At 35.2% G+C, this 20,613-nt stretch overlaps 1 protein-coding gene and 1 long non-coding RNA gene across 2 annotated transcripts in view; one reads left to right on the top strand and one right to left on the bottom strand.

Moving 5' to 3' along the window:
• Positions 1 to 5,044: 5,044 nt before the first annotated feature.
• LOC124555153 overlaps positions 5,045 to 20,613 on the bottom strand; it is a 725,477-nt gene continuing 709,908 nt past the window's right edge. The window contains exon 7 of the mRNA XM_047128972.1: positions 5,045 to 7,398. Coding sequence (XP_046984928.1) covers positions 7,250 to 7,398 — 149 coding nt within the window. The 3' untranslated portion in view covers positions 5,045 to 7,249. The remainder of the gene's footprint in view (positions 7,399 to 20,613) is intronic.
• LOC124555154 lies at positions 8,055 to 19,420 on the top strand. The gene is made up of 2 exons (XR_006968520.1): positions 8,055 to 8,233; positions 19,163 to 19,420. It is a non-coding gene; the product is annotated as an uncharacterized LOC124555154 (long non-coding RNA).

Raw genomic sequence — 20,613 nt, 5'->3', positions numbered from 1 at the left:
GTCTTTTGTTTATTTTATTACTCTCAAATAACTATTTTTTGCTTTACTTCCATTTGACCTATACATACACATAGTGCATATACAGTGTGGATCTACAATTGCCAAAGTACTGATCATACACTATTTTATGTAATTTTACTGTCCATGTGATGGTTTATAATCTTTTCATTATAATGGTATATTTAGATTTACCTAAAAACTTGTTGACAGAGAAAACTTGATAGTTGAAAATGTTACAAAAATGTATGTTGGTAAAATTAGTTTGAGCTTATTTGTACTTTTTAGAGGATTGATACCACTTGTTAGAATGTCCTGATTTTATTCTTTTCTGTAACTAGAGTATTTTTCAAATAACTCATAATTAAAATTTGGAAACACCCAAACTTACTTTTAACATTTGAGCCATTATGGTTATTAGATTTCAGGATCTGACATTATACTTTGGGTGGTCTGATTTTTCTCAACTTGATAATGCCCTTGATTATCTGACTGAGCTTCTAATTAAGAATTTAACTAAATTATCAAAAGTTACAACACACAAATTTTAATGTAAGTCAGTAATCCACTGTGGAAGCATACAGTGTGTCATTCAAATATTACATTATACGTTAATATGTTCATAAATGGCTATCATTTAATTAAACCAAATTATGGGTTGGGTCAGTAGATCAACTCTAATGCAAATTCTAATTTTTACCAATTTATAAATTAATATGTAATTAACAAAATCACACAATAACATTAGACCAGTCTATACATATTGGGCCCCATGCAAAAATAGTTAGTCTGTAATTGGCAATTACACAAATAAGATCTATGTAACAAGCCCAGAACTAGAAGTTACATGAGCAGCATCTACGATGCAAAATCTGGGTATTGCAATAGTTCAGCAGCATATCTATTGAAGTTCACAGCTACAATACACTCAATTAACATAGCTTTGTTAAAGTGTGTGTAAAAGTCAATATTATTTCCAGTGGGTTCTATGAGAACTGAACATAGTTGCCGATTGTCTTACAAACTGTGATTTGAGTAAGTTTAGTACATATGTGGACAAGAGTGTTAAGTTTGTCATGAAACTGTTACAACATATGCTGCCACTGACAATAATCACAGTATGTGAAATATGAACAGAAGTGTGAGATAAGCCGGTAAGCACCGAGCACCAACCAACCAAACCAACTGAGATAAACTGGTCGTCAGTAGAATGTGGTTTAAGGTGAATAAATGTTCATAAATCAATTTTAAATTAATGGTGTTTTGTATGTTATGGAACTGAAATGCCACCACATAAAGTACTTTCAACTTATGAGGCTTGAATTCCATTTGGTCTAGAACCATGTTTGTGTACTGACAATGTCTGTTATGTTAAACTAAATATTGTATTTTACATAGAGAAAATCAGTTCACAAATTTAATTAATGAATAATTTTTTGATATCAGTTACAAAATGTTTTATTTGAAATGGAAGAATAATAAGTATAGGAACACATGCATGAATAATTAAAATCAAATTGCTTCCCTCTGCACACAGTATAAGTTGACCACAGATGTTCAACATTCAAATATTCATTATACATTTGCTCTTTAGCAATAAAATGTATACAGGTTCTCAGTCTCTTCTTTTTTTACAACTTCCTATCCTAAAGGTTTCAGTTTCTCTAGACAATATTGATAATTGCTTCCTCTCTTATTTTCCACTACAACCTTAAATATTGAGTTGGCATACTTCTATTTTGCAATTAAAAAATCTATATACATATTCTTTCTGCAATAGACATATAGTGTTGCATTTTTTGTTTCATACAAACCTCAAGTAATATACTCAATTTGAAAAGTTTTAAACATATTTCTGTTAATATCTTAGTATCAGAGACTGGGTTGTAAATGTGTACACTATGAAGTTAATTCTCATATTAGGTCTCCTGTCACAATTTATCTGTAAGAAAAGCATAAATAGGAAGTTGAAAGAAATGAATGTGCAATAAATTTTCATTATAATGGAAAATACCATCAGAAGTGTTACTCACCAAATGAAGAGCACATTACTCAAGTGTAGATGCATTTATGCAGACTCATTCTTGAGCTTTCAAACCTTACATTTTTCTATTTAGAAGTAAAAATAAACAAAATGAAGTAGGCCCAGATTTACTAGATGGCAAGTCTGCCTTGGTCTGGGGTTCTGGGCAATTTTCCCCAACTCTCCTCATTTCCTAAACCTTGACATTCCTTTTCTTTCATCCCCCTTCCTTCCCCTGTAACCCTTCTGCCAGAAGAAGGAGCAACTGGCTCTCAAAGCTTACACATTTCCTTAAATATTATGTGTGTTTTCTCCTGTGAGTAGATTTTTTGATCTATTCAATTATATTATATTTTCAAAACTTGATTATTTTCAACATTACAATAGTTTGAAGTGTGGGATAGAATCCTCAATCCTCATTTGTTCAAAAATAATATAGACTTATTCATTAGGCAGTTCTTCAAAAAATTTTAAAAATTTCTGTATTTAAGGTGACACTGATATTCAATACAGTGATCAGCATTAGCACATATAGATTGCCCCATGTAAATGCCATCACACTTTCAAGGAACATTATGAATCCTTGGTACTCACAGTTCAACATTGTCTTTACAGTTCACAATATTTTTATAATTTTCCTTGGTGACCAAAAGGTAGGTATGATTCCTTGTCTGTCTAATACTCTATATATCTTACTTGCTGTTGCACCATATGATGTGTTACTCCTCCTGGCTCAGTTGAAAAGCATAATGCCTTGGTTTCCTTGGTAGAGTTGACTTAATGTTATGAACTGTGGTTAGGGAGGCAGTGGCTAATAGATTACTTCAGGAATGACCATCTCCATGATGTGATAATGACATAATCTAACCAATAAGATGAAACCCTCTTTAACAAGTATCATGACAATCAGACTTGGCCCATGGTGGATGCAGTCACAAAAACCTTGGGATTTCATCTAAATTTGATGTGGAAAGTTAGCTGACAACTGTTTATCTGAGACTTTAAGTGTTTGAGATGTGGTGTTAAATACTGATGCTGAAAATTAAGTGGACTGGTTGGGCAAAAAGTGAGGAAGTTGTCAAGGGAATGTGTGGAAAACATGAAATAAAAGAAAGTATATAACACACCAGGGAATAACATTCATGGTACTAGAGGGAGCCATAGAGAGCAAAAACTGCAGGGGATAAGAGAGAGTGGAAAATATTCAAGGAAAACGTAAGACATTGTGTGGAAGTGCTACTCTGAGATGAAGAGGTTAGCATAGGAGGGGAAGCTGTGACAGGGCATGCCAAACCAGTCGAAAGACTTATGAAAACAAGCTAAAACTGAAAAGTTAATATTAGCGATGATGACAATAGTAGTAATAAATAAACCAAAATAAAATTGGAGATAAGAGGCTAAAAATGGATTAAAGAGATGGAGAAAGTAGAAAGTCCAAATGTGAAGAAGAGAGAAAATACATAATTTGTAACTATTAGGATGAGGTGGTCAGAAAACTGATTAAAATAAGTAGGGTGATGGAGAGAGTGTGAAAATTGTATGGCCTGTATGACACAAACATTTTATATCCAATTTCATGAGAGGGGAAATGAACATATCAGAAAACAGTTATCAGTTTTTACCATGTGGTGTATTTGATGTTCGGTTTCTTACTGTTATACTGAAGAGACACTGTCACCACTAAATATTGAGCAGCATATGTATGAAGAGTATATTGTGCTCATTTCTTTTTATCCTTGAATCTTTTATGACTGCAAATTTAGAATTTTATGTAGTATTGGTACTTTTATCTTAGTTGGTACATACGAATGACATCATAAAGATCACTCTATCTGTAATGTACTTATTTTTTAAAATTTAGAATAGATGTATTTAGATGTATCAAGTCTATTTTCTTCCCACATTTGCCACATAAGTTTTGTAAAGACGTTTTGTGAAAGATCTTAAGCAAAAAGAACACTACCTCAGGAAGTTAAATCACAATTCATAGCTCTAGCAGGGTGAGTATTTGTTTCTTTCCATGGAGATTAAGTACCAATTGTGCAACATCTGAATTAAGAAACAATAATATTAGTGTTGCATCAATACAGTAATTTGCAGGAGGGGTGTCTGGATAACTTTTAATACATTGTAGCAGTTTCTCTGGTTATTAGCTACATTATCTACAGCAGAAAAAAACTAGATTATAAGCAGGGGACTAAAGTACTTGCTGTGAAGTTAGGACCTAAAAAGACTACAAAGAGGCTATTTTTTCATATTTTTCTGCTTTCAACACAGTGACTGGAACAAACATCTCTTTTATTTTGACTTCGCTTACCTTTCAGTCATGGCAGTCCTCTCATAGTTCTCTTCCTTCTTCCTGTGCATGTCTTTCTGTTCCTAATTCTGACCTTCTGTTTTGCCCTTTTATGTGTGGATCATTTTATATCCAGGCACACCCAACATAAATGTCTACATAGTGCCATGTTACAAGTTTTCTTTACATGGCTTCTCTTTCAGCTCACTCTTAATCAGCTTCTTGCACACTTTCTGTCATTACTAACTGATAAACTCAATTTAGTTTGAGAATGTGACAGGCGAATAAAGTAAAGGAATACTGGATGTATCTCTGAGTGTGCCATGACTTCTTTGTCATACAAATTTCACACATTGTCTCTTTCCTTATGTGAACTCTAGCCCTGCTTCCCAGAACATAATGGCTGTCCCATTACTCCCCTGCATCTACGGGTTAAGGGACTGTTCAGTAATTGTCACTTTCTTTCTTTTTTTTGTAAATTGCAAGGTACAGTTTTAATTTTGGGAGTTCAGTGTGAGCAACTTTGCTCTTTGTTTAATAATTTTGTTATATTCACTTTTATTTGAAGGGAGCATAATATCATATAAAAATAATATATTCATTTATTAAACAAAATTCCAGAGATGTTTTTAAATATATTTTTATATCTTGATTGATTTTTATGCCCCATCATATCAAGTTTTTGCATTTGTGATTTTGTAATTACATTAATACACTTGTACGCTCATTCTAGTGTGTGCTATTTTTAAGTATATAATAATACAATAAAAAAGAGTCTTCTCATTTTCATTTAAGTTCCATGCACACATAATAAAATAGTGTGACCATTCTTGGAAAACATTTCAGTGCCTACAACTTGTGGAAGGCCAACTACACCATGAAACACGTATCTACAATAAATTACCATTTTTCTGCTGCCTGTATTACATGCCTTTTTATAAAAAATACATCTGGCATTTGAAAAAAATAGACATTAGGATAACACTATGTAGTGTGCAATGAGTGCATAAAGATCTCTTGCAAATTTTAAGTTATAGTTGAAGTTATTCACACATGATTCCATAAACTGCAGATCTACAAAAACTGTGAAGAACAAAGAACACAATAATTAATTCCTCTGCATTTACTTATTTCTCATTTTCATTAGATATACTGTATTTCTCAAGAGGAATTATGGGACATGCTGTAACATGTGTGTGTATGACATTGTAAATTATTTATGGATAACCATAAACACATTTCTTGATTTCATACTGAAATTGATGGTCATCAACACTTTACTAAAATGCTACAAGTTTATCAGGTTTCTTCTAATTTTTTTTGCAGAGTTTCTAAATGTTATTCATTGTCTGCTCAAACAGAACACGATACATCCCTCCATACAGTACACAGCTAAAGCTCATTATGGAACCTCATTTCACATTTCATAGTGAATTACATTGATCATTTCACATGTGTTCCTACATCAAGGAAAAAACATATAATAAAAAAAACTTAGGAAATGCTGAAGTACCATCAAGTATAGAGCTCATAGAGGATGCCTAAAGGTTAAAATATTTTTTAAAAATTACAGAAATTTAGAACTAACAAGAGACATTTGTATTATGGATAAGAGAGATGATAATGCTGTATGACATGCATTGAGAACTGTACCAATTTTTTATATGAGAAACATCAGAAAGTAAATCATCTGAATATTCACAGTAGGCATATTATTACACTCATTAACTGTAGAATTTATATAAATGTATAATTCACACTCATATGATGATGAACTCAATTTTGAATTCAACTGTTCATGTTTCAGTAAGAAAGGCAGAAATTTAATAGCTGAGAATAAGATTTTATAGTACCATAATAATTCTTTGCTCCATCATAACTTACATATATAGTATCTCACATAGTTTCTCAGCATTTGTAGCTACAGTCCAATAAGCTTTGCATCACTAGGATTGCTTCTATCACCCTGATTATAAACCTTGTTACTTAACTGGACACTTATAGAAATGACAATTATATCACTAACATATACGAGTAACACATGTTAGATAGTTGGGTCATGGTGTAAAGAGATTTATTTCTCAGTTTTCCAGGAATAGAATAGATGAAAACAACACATAATATAGCTGACAAAGGCACTGTAGGTTTACCATTGTGGCCCAGCAAAGATCTGTCTTACAGCAAGGTACATCCTGGTAGATATGCCTGACAGCCCAAGAAGGTATGACTAAAATAATATATTAATGCTATTCAGGTTAGCTTTATACAAGTTGTACTGATGATAATGGTTAACCACAGATTCCTCACTAATCCAGCTCACAATATTTTGATTAATATAATACACTGGATTTTTCTGCTTGTCATCAATCATTTCTTAATTATAAATTAATTCAGGAGAACATCTACATTTTATAGGTAATACACAATAAATTAAGCTACATTGACGTATTACATTAGATAAGCTTATATCACAGTAAATTGGTGTCAAGAATAACATTTGTTTATTATTTTCAGGTAACATCAGACAGTATACAGCTCACAAAACAGTCTAAATAAAGGCTTCTGCTATTGCAGCATATTTTATTCTGCAGGAACACTATGATGGGCTTCATCCACTTCAGGGACATATTTTACACATAAATTTAGGTCATACATTGCATTTCTCTGCCTAACTGATACCTTAGCCATACATTCACAATAATTATATGAGTGCCTGGCTGTACAGTGTATACAAGCAACAACTGGCATAAAAATTTAAGCTTTGGGTAAACAACTGTTTATATTCAGACATATGACACATAATAAATTCAGTTTCACTGGTGAAGTCAAGATTAATTAAAAGGATGCATTTTTATATAATATATCACACTTCTAGCACGTTTGAACATACAGCCAACCACTGTTTTCTACATACTGATTATTTTAGAACATAGTCAACTGTTTGCAAATGACTGATTAATATTGTTTCCACACTTACACTGTAAATGTCTTTCACTGTTACTGCATTTACTGCATTGGTGGTCCATTTCCTCCAGATGACACTGCTCCAGCATGGATGGCCTCATTCTGCCAAGTTTTAATCCTGCACACGTTCACCAGCTTTTGTAAAAGGAAAACATTTTGAATTTGCAATATACATGTATGTATAAAATATATATGAGAAATGAGTAACATTTATTAGTAACTAACTAATACTGCAACAAACACCAATAAGAATTTCCACGTGCATTAATCTTGCACTCATTCACAACCCTTTTTGTTAAAGAATGGAATCTTTGAAGTGGCTATACTTGCAACATGAATAATAGATTTAATACTATTTATTAAACATAAACTAATCTTGCCACAAGTACTGTTAAGAAGATAGGAGAAAATTTAAAAAAAAGCCTATGTGAAAGGAAATGGCAGCCCTTGTGAGAATGCTACATGGATTCACAATCACTAAACATGTTATCTGCAAACCTTTTCATACAGTAGCACGATTTATGAAAGGCATTTGGCAATTACGGCCTAATTGAGTATGAAAATCAACATCTGAAATTTCTTCTGCCATTATGAAACTAAAAATCAAATATTTGCTTGGAAATGAATATATTCTCTTACACGAAGACAGAGCCTGCAACCCACTGATTCCAACTTGGTGTGTGACTACTGCACAAAAAATGAAATCATTGAGCTACCTCATCCTCTGTGCTCTCCAGACCTAACTCCTGAGGACTTTTTCTTATTTCCAAAGTTGAAAATCCCATTGAAAAAATGAAGATGTGCAACGACAGACAAGATAAAAGAAAATTCACATATGTCACTTCACACGATCCAGCAAGAGGTGTACCAAGACTGCTTCCAAAAGTGTAACCAATATTGGGAGCAGTGTATCAACTATGGAGGAGAGTATTTTGAAGAAGAATAAGTGAAAGGTAAGCACAGAAAAATTTTGTGGACAAAGTTCCAGAATTTTTTTACCTCATATTTTACTCTCTGGCAAGAGGATGAATGCTAATATAAAATTTATGTATTGTCATTTTAAGTTAAACAATTTTACTGTGAATAAGGAAAAATAAGTGGTCAGCATATTTGTCTGCAGGCTTATATGGTGCTCTCTGAGCCTAGTCCAGACTGACATCCCAATCTGTTTAATGTAGCAACACTGACACTCTTGACAGATGATTTATAAACCCCACTTTTTATGATTTCTGGTTGTTCATCTTTTGAACTGAAGAGATGTCTGCCAACTGTCTGTGGAATACAGAAATGCAAAGAGTAGCCTTTTGCTTTAAAAATATTGCTTGCCCTATTTGATGTTTTACCTACAAAAGGTAAACTGCACCACTTCCTCTTTGGTCTATCTTTGTTGTACACTGGGTGCAGTAGGAATCTGGCTTGCTTCCTCAGTTTTGTACTGAGAATTTTGCCAATAATGTTGGACTCAAATTCATTATTTGTGGCAATGGTTTTTATTGTACTGAGTTTTTGATTGTATTCTTTGTTCATGGAGATGGAAAGGTTGAAAGTGTATCATGTGGTGGAACTCTGCATGTTTAGGCTGTAGGATGTTGAGAGGAAGCTGGGATTAATGTGTCATTAAAGGAGTTTTTTTGTGAGTTTTAAATGCTGTAAACTGGTCTGATGTCTATGGAAATTCATGTTGGACCCCTCACACCCCCCCCCTCCCCACCCTTCCCCACCCCCTCATCCAACTCCATACTCTTTACATTAGTATGCCATTGACTCATATTTTCCATGAACATGTGGAGTTGACTAGCCGAACCTTTCCACATACAGAGAATATCATCAACATATCTGTACCAGTACACAACATGTTTTCCCAATGGTTCACTCTTAAGAAAATCAATTTCCCACTTGTCCATGAAAGTTTCTGCTAGGTAGAGTGATAAGGTGAGCCCAGTGCCAGACAATCTATTTGCTTTTAACAGTTCCCTTGGAATCAGAAATAGTTTTAGTCTAAACAACATTCAACTGTACCAATTATACTCAGCTGTTTTTCTGGTTTAATGTTGTGTAAATAGAATTATCATGACAGTATATACACAGTCATTTACAGGAATACCTGAGAACAAGCTGTGTATGCCGAAAGAGACTAATTTTGCATTTGTTGGTATCTTAACATCTGTTAACTTGTTGACTAAGTCTAAAATGTTCTTAATGCTGTATTTGCCTGTGAAGTTCAGTTTTCTCCTCAAGATGCTGCTCATCTTTCTGGAAATACTGTGTGCTGGTGCTTGTATGATTGGAACTTCTGGCTTGTGAATTTTGGGTAAGCCATATCGTTGTGGAGCCCTAGGATTCATTTGAAGACTGCTCTTTCAAACTTATTCAGAGAAAAATGTTGTAGAACTTGTTTACTATCTGATTAGCCTGATCATTGTATTTAGCTGTTGGGTATTGCTATAGTTTTTGTAGGTGCACTGATTGGTAAAATTTTTAAACTTTGTTTGTATAATCTGGTTTATTTAACAGCATTACATTCTTGCCTTTATCTGCTCTAGCACAATCATGTTACTGCTTTCAGTCCTAGTTTTAAGTCCTTCATGACTAAGAAATTATTGTTCTTTCCATATTGAAGTTGTTGTTGTTGCTGTTCCTGTATAGTTTTTTCCACTCACTGTGCTTTCACAGCTGTATCTTTCTGTAGGGCTAGTTATAGATCTACTCTTAGATACTCTTAACACTTAAGGTTTGGGAATCATGTTTCTGGCATATTTGTGGTGTTTTGACAGTAGCTTTCCTTCTGGTTTTGTCAGAATTAATGTTGACAAGTTTACAATTCTATCTGTACACTATATTTTCATTTTTGGGTTATAGTTCTCTCCTTCAACAACAATAACTGTTGTAATTTCTTCTTTGGACAGAAAAACATCTTATAAATGATGTGCAAAACTTTCTATTGGTGCATTTTCAAACCAGATAAATTCACATGGGTGTAGCATGTGAGGAAGTTGCATGTGTACTAATTACAAGTCCACACTCACGTTATCCTGTATCCAATACCAATTTCATGTTTCTTGGTTTATCCATAGTTTGTCTGCTGTTTTCTTCACATGTTTTGCAGAAGCAGAGTTCTTTTTGATCTTAGCGGTACTGTACTTTGGTGTTATTTCATAATCTAGTCACTGCTTATTAAACCAAATATGTTCATATGCTTTCACTTTCTTAGTTAGGAATCATCTATAAAGCACAGTTGATGATGCTTAGCTTGAAATCTTAGCCATTTTAATTTAATCAACTGAGAGTTATTGGTGAAACATTGTATATTCCATTAACTAAACATAACACCTATCTAGCCTTGTTTCACAAACTTTATTATTAACATACAACCTAGGTTTTGGGTTAGATAAACAACCAGACATCATGAAACATGGGGTTTATAAGCTCATCTGGTGATAGTGTCAGTGTTCATATGTTGGACAGACTGGGAGGTAATTCAGCACGAGGCTCAGAAAACAAAATAGAAGTTGGAGGTTTATGAAGCCAAATTCATCTTTTGCTCAACATTGCAGCTTTACAGCAGGATGAACTGCTCCCATCAAACTGTGGCACAACTTGTAGTTGAACATAACATGCTTGATTTCAATGGCTGCTTCACAACTGGGGTCATCTGGATCCTCCCATCAACAGAGTTTTTCTGAACTATGCAGAAGGGAGTTCTCCTGACAACACATTTTCCACTTGTGAAATCATTCCACCCTCAATCTACGGTAGCCTAACATCCCCATACCCTGGAACCAACAGTTTCCAACCCCTTCCCCTATCACCTCCCCCCCAGTTCACATCTCCTCACCTGTTCTGTGTGCCACTCTCTGTCAATGCACCCCTAGTCTGCTCTTCTCCTTTTCCAATCACCCTGTTCTCCTCCCCCACAGCATCCTGACACTGTGGCTGGCAGCCTTGCCCTGCCATGTAGTCCCTGAACACTCTGTCATCTATGTTGTCTCAATCCCCCACCCACAGCCCTCTACCTGTACCCTGTATCCCTCCCTCTTGCCCACCCCACTTGAGATTGCTGATTCTGCTGGATGTGATACAGTTGCTTTCTGGCTGGAGCAACTAGAGATAACAGTCATGTGTGTATGAGGTGTGCTTGCTTGTGTGATTGTGTGTGTGTTTTCCTTTTCCTTTCCTTTCTGAAGAAGGGTTTTAGTGAAAGCCCAATGTGTGACAATCTTTTCATTATGTCTCTCTGCAACTCAGCTTGTCATCTTTACAGTGAGTAGCAATCTATCCTTCTCATAATATTGTTGATATTCCAACCTGAACTTTCCATTGTTTGGTTGTGTAAACCCTGAAATATTTGAAACATTTTGTAGTGCAGAGAACTACATTAAAATATAATAAATTTCAAATAATGATTGTGAATGGGGCCTGTAAATTGATATCGGGTATGAATGCTAATAAGGATAATTTCATTAGTTAGTTATTATTTTAATTTTCTGTTGATCATAATTGTAACCTCCTACTTTGATGTGAAATGAGTCAGTTTTACAGTTATGATCTACTTTCTCAGTGGTAAAATATGACAAAATCCTGACCATTTACATAGTTTCTTAAATCACTTTTTTATAGTGATTTATACTTGACTATGTTTAATCCCTCCCTCTCTCTCAAAGTATGAAATGTAGCTTTTGAAGCTAATAATCGAGGAACTTTTGCACTGAGCAGCTTCAGATAATTTACATTTAATTTTACGCTGAGTTGATGAAACATTTAAAGTTATGTGCTAAAATATAATGATGAATTTTAGTCTGCATGTACTGTATATTTAACAGCACTAAACTCTGAATGAAATGTGCAACTGAAACATGAAACTATTGAACTAACATAAATAATAAAAACAGTCTAAGTAAATGTTATGGAGTTACACATGCTGCATCATTATTGCAGGTGGAAAATTTAATTACATAATAATACCTTGACTGTCTGTCTTGATACTACATACAACACTGGATTACAAGGTTCAATAAATTATTATAATATGCAAATGTAATCATTGAATAAGAAAATGATAAGATGATAAGGAGTTACTGAAACAGATAACCTAGTACAGCAGTAAAGACAGGCCAAGAGAGTGTTGATCAATCATATTCTGATAGCAGTTGCACTTCTCATTAAAAAAACGTGAATGTGTTGAATTATGTAGGTTTAGTCTTTATGATCTTGCATCCATTATAAGCATTGGGCTCACTGTTGATTACAGGGTTGAAAATACCAAGACCAAGACAGGAACCACAAATCATCAAGATTATTCACCAGTCTTGCTGAAAAATACAATCAACACATTTCCTTGGAGAAATTAGGAATATTACTGCAGGTTGTAAGAGTAATCCTTAAATGATATACAGAGAAGGCTTTTGTCCTAGGAACTGAAAGACCTATTTTCAGACCATCAAGTGAACATTTAAAAAATTTGCAAAGACTTGTAAGAGAAAAGACTTTCTGACTACATTGTCACTGTATGCAGTATTCATTATGGCTTAACCACAAGAACTGTAAGGTTTCTGGTATATATATATATTTTCTAAGGGACCAGTCTTGTACCAAATAACAGGGAGAGAGAGGAGATGGTAGGACTGGAATGTCTCTAGGCATTCATGTAACAAAACTAACTTTCACTATGTACACCAAAAAACTCATAAAAGTCAATGGGCACTAGCTGAAAGTATTGATTAAGACTGGCTCCAGAGCAGCTGGACAAATTACTTGTGCTGGTAGAAGTCCACTTGTGAGAATGGTTGTACTAAGTAGTGCTTCATTAGCAGTCCCCATTCCTTGAGTTTACTTGGATGCATTTAAACAATCACATGCTGCACAATGCCACATCTGGCCATATGGGTGGTGTCACAGTCTCTGATCAGATGAACAGGGAATTATTGGTAGGGTTCTGTGGAACTTTGTTGGACATGAAAGGCCTACAAAAGAACATATTAAACTTATAATACTGAACAGTAATGAAAACCACACAAGCAAAGTTGTAGCATCATACATAAAAAGCCAATGATATTAATTTGCTTATACTGCCATCTAATACCAACAATAATCTATAACCTCTTGAGTTGAGAGTTATTGCTTCTTTCAAGAAATTCCAAGTTACAATATGTTGTGAACTTGATGACAGCTACAGTGAGATGAATCGTAATTTATAAAGTTGTTAAAGTATTCACTAGCTGAATTAGATGCAGTGGTTTCAGGACATATTGTACTGAAGACCTGAACCTTTTCTTTTTATCAGAAGACTAACTGCCAACTTAAATGACTAACTGGCCTTTGGAAAATGAATCTCACCAAAGAACTGATTTGTAATATACTTCTACTGTTGATGTTTTGGACATTATAACTGTAGGTCTGAACACTCCTCAGTTTGCTGCAGCAGTTAATGTCAGTGGGAAAGCCACTAAGCCAATATGTCCAAAGCCCCTCTTCTAATATAAATAAACTAAAAAGCTAACTCAGTGAGTCCAACAATTATTCTCATCAAAACCTGTCTCAAAGAAGAAGCCGGATTGACAGAAGAAAAGAAAAAGAAGAAATAATGTGCAGGAAAATAGTTGAGAAATGGAAGGAATAAAAACTTAAAGAGCAAGTTGTAAGAATCCAACAAACCTGAAGCATTCTGTTATTGATGACGGCTTCTTTTTAGCAGAGAGTTTCTTCAGACGAAGACAGAATGGTATATTTTTCGGCGGGTTTCATGATTGTAAAAGTCTATCACAATTGTTTTTACAATTATCAGGCATTATGTTGATAATGTGCAAAAAGTTGCACACAAGTGTCATTTATTGATGTATGACTGGAAAAATGAAATCTATACCAATAGATGAAAGAAGTTTTGAAGCAGATACCAGTGCATTGAATTTACCTAACCCACTTAAGATGAGATTCATGTGGAAATATGTTGACTTTTTGTCATGTTGTCATTGAATTCACATTGTATTAACTATGTACTAGCATTTTGAAAGCTGTTTTGATTCAATAATTTGTAATTTGTACATAAGAATACTGCATTTCATACAGTGAACTTGCTGGGTTCTTTGATATGTATTACATTTCTGGATGTAAGCCACTTAATGACAATGATTCAGTTACCCCATTAACCTGTTTTAGAGGTTAAGTGGGCCACTTGCAACTGGTACATGTTGCTCCTCAGTTCTGTTAATATTCGGATTAGGCTTTTAATACTTGTTTCAAATATTCATTACTTAGTTCTCAGCACAACAATATGGTGAACAAATGAAACGATGGTAAAAAGTAAGGAAGTAACAACTGGCTCTGTTAACATAACTTAACCCTATTGCTTGCTTTTAGTCTACATACACTGCTATGCAAAACTTAAGGATGAAAGTAAGAACTTTTTCATGAAGTGTCACTGCCAAGTAACATAGCTCAGTGAACCTTGGCCCATACATAGAAAGAATTGCTGCACTATAGTACAGAAGGTAACTGAAACAAATGCACAATGAAATAAATAGAAATGACACTGTTATTCAAAGACAATGAGATAAATAGAAATGACACTTTATTCAAAGACAATAATTACACTGAAGTCACTGGAACTTGTTATGGTCCATTGGACATAATGAAAATTAGGTGATGGTTCTTAATATGAAACATAATCACCGCAGATGGCAGTACATGCTCTGCAACATGCTTCCATGCTGGTTGCAAGGTTGGTAGGGATTTCTTGTGGCAGGGCATTCCATTCCTCTCTCTGTAGGGTTGACTACTGTTGGATGGTCATTGGTGCAAGTGTATGTGCTGCAGTACATCTCCCCAATGCATCCCACATGTGCTCAGTGCAATTTAAGTTGGGGGAATGGACGGGTTAGTCCATTCATCAGATATCCTCTAGTTCTAAGAGCTCCTCCACCTGCACTCTGTAATGCAGTTGTGCATTGTCATCCATAAAAATGAAGTCATATCCAGATGCACCCCTAAGAAGCTACACATTGCAAAACAGCATATGTTACAATAACATTGACTGTTTAATGTACCGTATTCAAAGGTTTGGAGGTCTGTATGTCCGTGCAACATTATACCTCCCCACAAATAATAGCTGGATCACCAAAATGATTATGTTTGACATTGTTCTTAGGTGCATTGCATTTTACCATCTCTTGCCATGGCGGAGGAGGAGAAGATTAATGTTTAACGTTCCAGAGACAGAGCACAAGATCGGATTAGGGAACAATGGAGAAAGAAATTGGCCATGCCCTTTCAACAGAACCATTCTAGCATTTACCTTAAGCGATTTAGGGAAATCACAGAAAACCTAAATCAGGCTACCAGGACACGGGTGTGAATCATTGTCTTACTGAATTAGACTCCAATGGGCTTCCCACCCCTCACCATATTAGAGTATGTCCAGAATCACTACACAGGTTGAGTCTGCTCTCATCTGTGGAGAGCACACAACCCCAATCCTCAGTGGTCCAGTCCATATGCTCTTGGCACCATTGCAAATCGTTGAACACACTACACTCAGTGGTCAGTGTTATATCAACACTGTATCCTTCTCCCATATGCACCTTTTCAGGAGTGCATTCAGCCCTGATGTAATTTTTATGGATGGCCATGCACATCTGCACTGAACAGCACATGCCCTATCACAAGAACTCCTTGCCAACCTTGTCGCCAGCTTACAGCACCATATTTTCACCTGGTGGCAGAAAGTCAGGCTATTATTTTTTCAGCATACTCCACAAGAACACTGACTAATTAATGTACCTATGATGTTTCAGCATCCTGTGGTGTTTACATCGTGCACTGCAGCACACAGAAACCATTAGTTGGACTATAACCACCTGTTATACCCAACAAAGTGTAACTTCCTCTTACCATTGCAATCATGCTAAAAGTAACAACTTAAAAACAAATATTTTTTCAGCCTATAGAAATATGCATTAGAGTTTGGATGCTTTTTCTGTGGAAGTGATGAGGGAGGGGTTACTGTAATGAATCAGACTATGACACAACTTATAGGACATGGTTAAGGAATGAAAAATGAATGTTAGTGTAAAAGTTGCATAGCTTAACATACACTAGTGTGCATAACTTAAGGACTAAAGTAACTTTTGCATGCTGTGTTCTGCTAAGTAACAGGTCAATAAAAGTTCTACTGTGCATAGAAAGAACTGCTACAGTATAGTACAGAAGATAAGTGAAAAAATACACACTGATATGAACAGAAATGACACTTTTTTTCAAAGACAATAATTACACTGACATCACTATGATGTATGATGGTCACTTGGATATTAAAAAATGTGGGATAATGTTTTTAATAGGATGTTTGATCATCACAGATGTCAATGAATGCTCTGCAACGTACTCCCAAGCTGGCGACAAGGTTGGTAAGGAGTTCTTGTGATAGGGCATTCCATTCCTCCAGCAGCTTGGTTGGCAACTACTGTATGGCCCTTGGCACATGTGGATGTGGTGCAGTACATCTCCCCAACATATTCAACATGTGCTTGATGGGATTTAAGTCATGAGAATGAGCAGGCCAGTTCTTTCACCAAACATCCTTTCATTTCAAGAGCTCGTCCACCTGTGCTGTTCAGTGCAGCTGTGCATGGTCATCCATAAAAATTACATCAGGGCTGAATGCACTCCTCAAAAGGTGCATATGGGAGAAGGATACAGTGTTGATATAACATTGACCACTGAGTGTAGTGTTCAACGATTTGCAATGGTGCCAAGAGCATATGGACTGAACCACTGAGGATTGGGGTTGTGTGCTCTCCACAGATGAGAGCAGACTCAACCTGTGTAGTGATTCTGGACATACTCCAATATGGTGAGAGGTGGGAAGCCCATTGGAGTCTAATTGAGCAAGACAATGATTCACACCCGTGTCCTGGTAGCCTGATGTAGGTTTTCTGTGATTTCCCTAAATTGCTTAAGGTAAATGCTAGAATGGTTCTGTTGAAAGTACTCAAAGTAACTATGGTATACTACTTTCTTGTCTATACTAGTGACACTGGCTAAGATTGTCATAGCAAACGCCAGGCTGTTTAGTTTATTTTTTAAATAATCTCTGTGTGAGGACCATTATAGGTTTTTTTGTCCAATTGCATTCCTAAGAATTTCACATGTTCTGCTTCATTTAGCTCCTGGCTTCTGTGCATAATGTGAATATCACTTATTTGAGACTGTTTTGTCTGAAAATGCATCAGCTGTGTTTTTGAAATATTTAGCTTTAGGCCATTTAGATGGAACCAAACATCTAGGGTTTCTAGAGTTTCTATGTCATTTTCAGGAAATTCTTGTGTGTTTTTATTTTTTACCAGTACTGATGTGTCATCAGCAAATAAAACTGAATGATAATTTGTATTTATGAGTACGTCATTTACATAAAAATAAAGAGGATTGGGCCCAGAATTGAGCCTTTGAGATGGTTCTCCACTTCAAGGAGTATTTCCCTTTACTTGATGTTATGACAACCCTTTGCTTTCTCTCCATTAGATATGACTTACACCACTGTAAGGTGCTACTTATAATTCCATCTTTTCTCATTTTATATAACAGTAAGGAGTGATTCACACAGTTGAATGCTTTGGATAAGTAACAGAAAATTTCCATAGGTTTTTGTGACTTATACAAAGTGGAACTAACTTTAGTCACAAATTCATTGCTTGCTTGAATTGTACTTTTGCCTTTCTGGAATCCAAATTGATTTTTTGAGATTACATTGTGTTTTTAACAGAAACTTTGAATTTGAATTGCAACAATCATTTGAAATATCTTAGAAAACACAGGAAGAAGGGAAGTTGGATGGTAACTTCCCATATCATCTACAGTGGCTTTCTTAAATACTGGCTTGACTTCTGCATATTTTAGATATTCTGGAAAGTACCCTTTTTCAAGTGACTGATTAATTATTTTGTGTAGTGGTTGTGCTATTATATTTGTAGTTACTTTAATGGCTTTGGCAGGTATTTTATCCCATCCCACCGAATTTTTATGTTTTAGGTTTATTATAGTTTTTTCTACATCTTTTACTGTTACTTCGTTAAATTTAATTAGTCTCTATTTCTTGCTCTGACTTGAGCCAAACAAATGTACATTATCATGATAAGAGTCTACATCAACATCAAATTTTGCTACATTTATGAAGAATTTATTAAAATTTTCTGATATCTGAGCAGGATGTACAATTATTTTGCCTTTTACCTTTATTTTAGAGATTTCCTGGTTGCTAGGTTTGATTCCAAGATCAGAATTGACTACTGTCCATACTGCCTTGGAATTATTTGTGTGTTTTTTAATAAATTTAGTGTTTGCCATTTCATTTGCTGCTTTTGCAACTTTCTTAAGTAGTTTTTATATGCTTTAACATAGTTTATGAACTCAGGACTCTTATTAGATTTCAGCTCACCATGTAGTTCTCTCTTTCTATTGCTAGATATTTTTATGCCAGTGGTAATCCACTTTAGTTTATTTGTTGCCCTTCTTGGGCAAACTATGGGTGGAAACGTTTCATTTAAGACATGTAAAAAGCTGTTTAAAAACTTATCACAATTTCTGAACGTGAGTTTTCTGGTTGTGATGACCAGTTTACCTCATTTAATCTATACCAGAACAAATTTATGTTTTCTTCACTGAACTGTCTTTTCATGAAGCATCTCCTCCCATTTTTTTTGCTATTTATTTTTTGTGAGTTTAGTTCTATAAGCAGAGCAGAGTGCCCTGAGATACTTAGGTTTAAAGAGAATTTGGCAGTGTCCTCAAATGTATAATTTGTTAAAATATTGTCTATGCATGTTGCTGTTTGCTAATTTACTCAGGTGAAGTGAGTGAAATTTAGTCTCAAGTGGAGCTATTATGTTTTTCAGGGTGATCCATGAGTGCATCAATTAATGAACACACCTATGATGTTTCAGCATTCTGTCATGTACACAGCCCGCAGTGCAGCACTCAGAACATCATTAGTTTAATTCTAACAATCCTGTACCTACTACAGTAACTTGTACCTATCATGTACCATTCAAAAGAATTATTTCTTTCTGTTAATAAGCTTCTAATGCATTACAGTAGCTTAGTAGTTCATTTGTAGGTATTTATGTCAAATAAAATTAAAAATTTAGCACTCATCTGCTTTGGTAACTTAATTGTGTGGCAAAATTTGGAGATTACACACCTTTAAGTTTCAATAAAGAGTAAACCAAACTTATTCAGACCCTTTTGGAAAAGCCTTCTGTTGTGAAATGTTAAGGTTTTTATGCATGCAAACTATTTACAGCTCTACAAGTCACTTTAAATCTTACAAAAGTCCAAGAATTGACTGGGAATCAAACTCACATTGAGATTATTAATTTGCCACAGAACCATAACAGCTACTGGGAACCACATATGCCACATTCAAGTATGAGTTTCTGTATAATTCCAAATATTTTATTTCTGTTCAGTTCATCCTTACAATTGTGAAAGTCAAAGTTCAGTTTGCAACAGCATGAAAACCTTGTTTTATTGCTTGTATAAGGACCTACCTCAGTCAGCTCAAATTTTTGCACACTTTCTAATAGCACTATTTACCACTCACAGTTGTAGCATCTCACAATAAGTGTTGTAATCAAGCAGGCTGTAGCACTGGAAAAAAACACTGGCTGTGTTTTTCTGATAGTCTCTTTTAGCACTCAGTCTAATGAAGCACAAAGTAGAATGAAGCAATCTCACATAAATACTGAGCGATGATTTAGGATTTATACATTTCAGTTTCTAATTTTCATTTATCCACTAAATTGGATGGCTACACTATTTCCACACATGACGTTGAAGAAAACCAACTCTGTAGGAAGACAGATTGCTACTTACCCTAAAGAAGACACATTATGTTGCAGGCAGGCACAATTAAAAGATACTTACATAAAGCTTTCTGCCACAACATTCATCAGTAAAAGAGAGAAACACATCATTCATACATACAAGCAAACACACCTCATGCACACATGACAGCCAGCTACAACATCTCAGGCCGCAGTGCAAATATCATGTTGGATGCAAGCAACAATCTGGATGGGGTGGAGAAGGGAAAGGGATAGTAGAGTATGTGTGGAGAGAGAGATAAACACTGTCTGGTGGAGTGCGCAGAGACTAGAATGCCAACAGGCCCAACGTCAGGAGGTTGTGAGGCAGGGAGGTGGTGAAAAAAGGGGCAAAAGGAGAGGAGCAGGGAAAGATGGGTGGATGCATTAGTAGAGGGCAGCAAGTAAACGGGGTGGAAGATGAGAATGGAGAGCAGATGATAGGACACAGGGTGTGGAAACCGTTTGGTGGAGGGTGTGGG

This window comes from Schistocerca americana, chromosome X, assembly GCF_021461395.2.
Source record: "Schistocerca americana isolate TAMUIC-IGC-003095 chromosome X, iqSchAmer2.1, whole genome shotgun sequence".
NCBI lineage: Eukaryota > Metazoa > Arthropoda > Insecta > Orthoptera > Acrididae > Schistocerca > Schistocerca americana.
The sequence above is the reverse complement of the archived record's forward strand: the minus strand, read 5'-3'. Positions and strand labels throughout refer to the sequence as shown.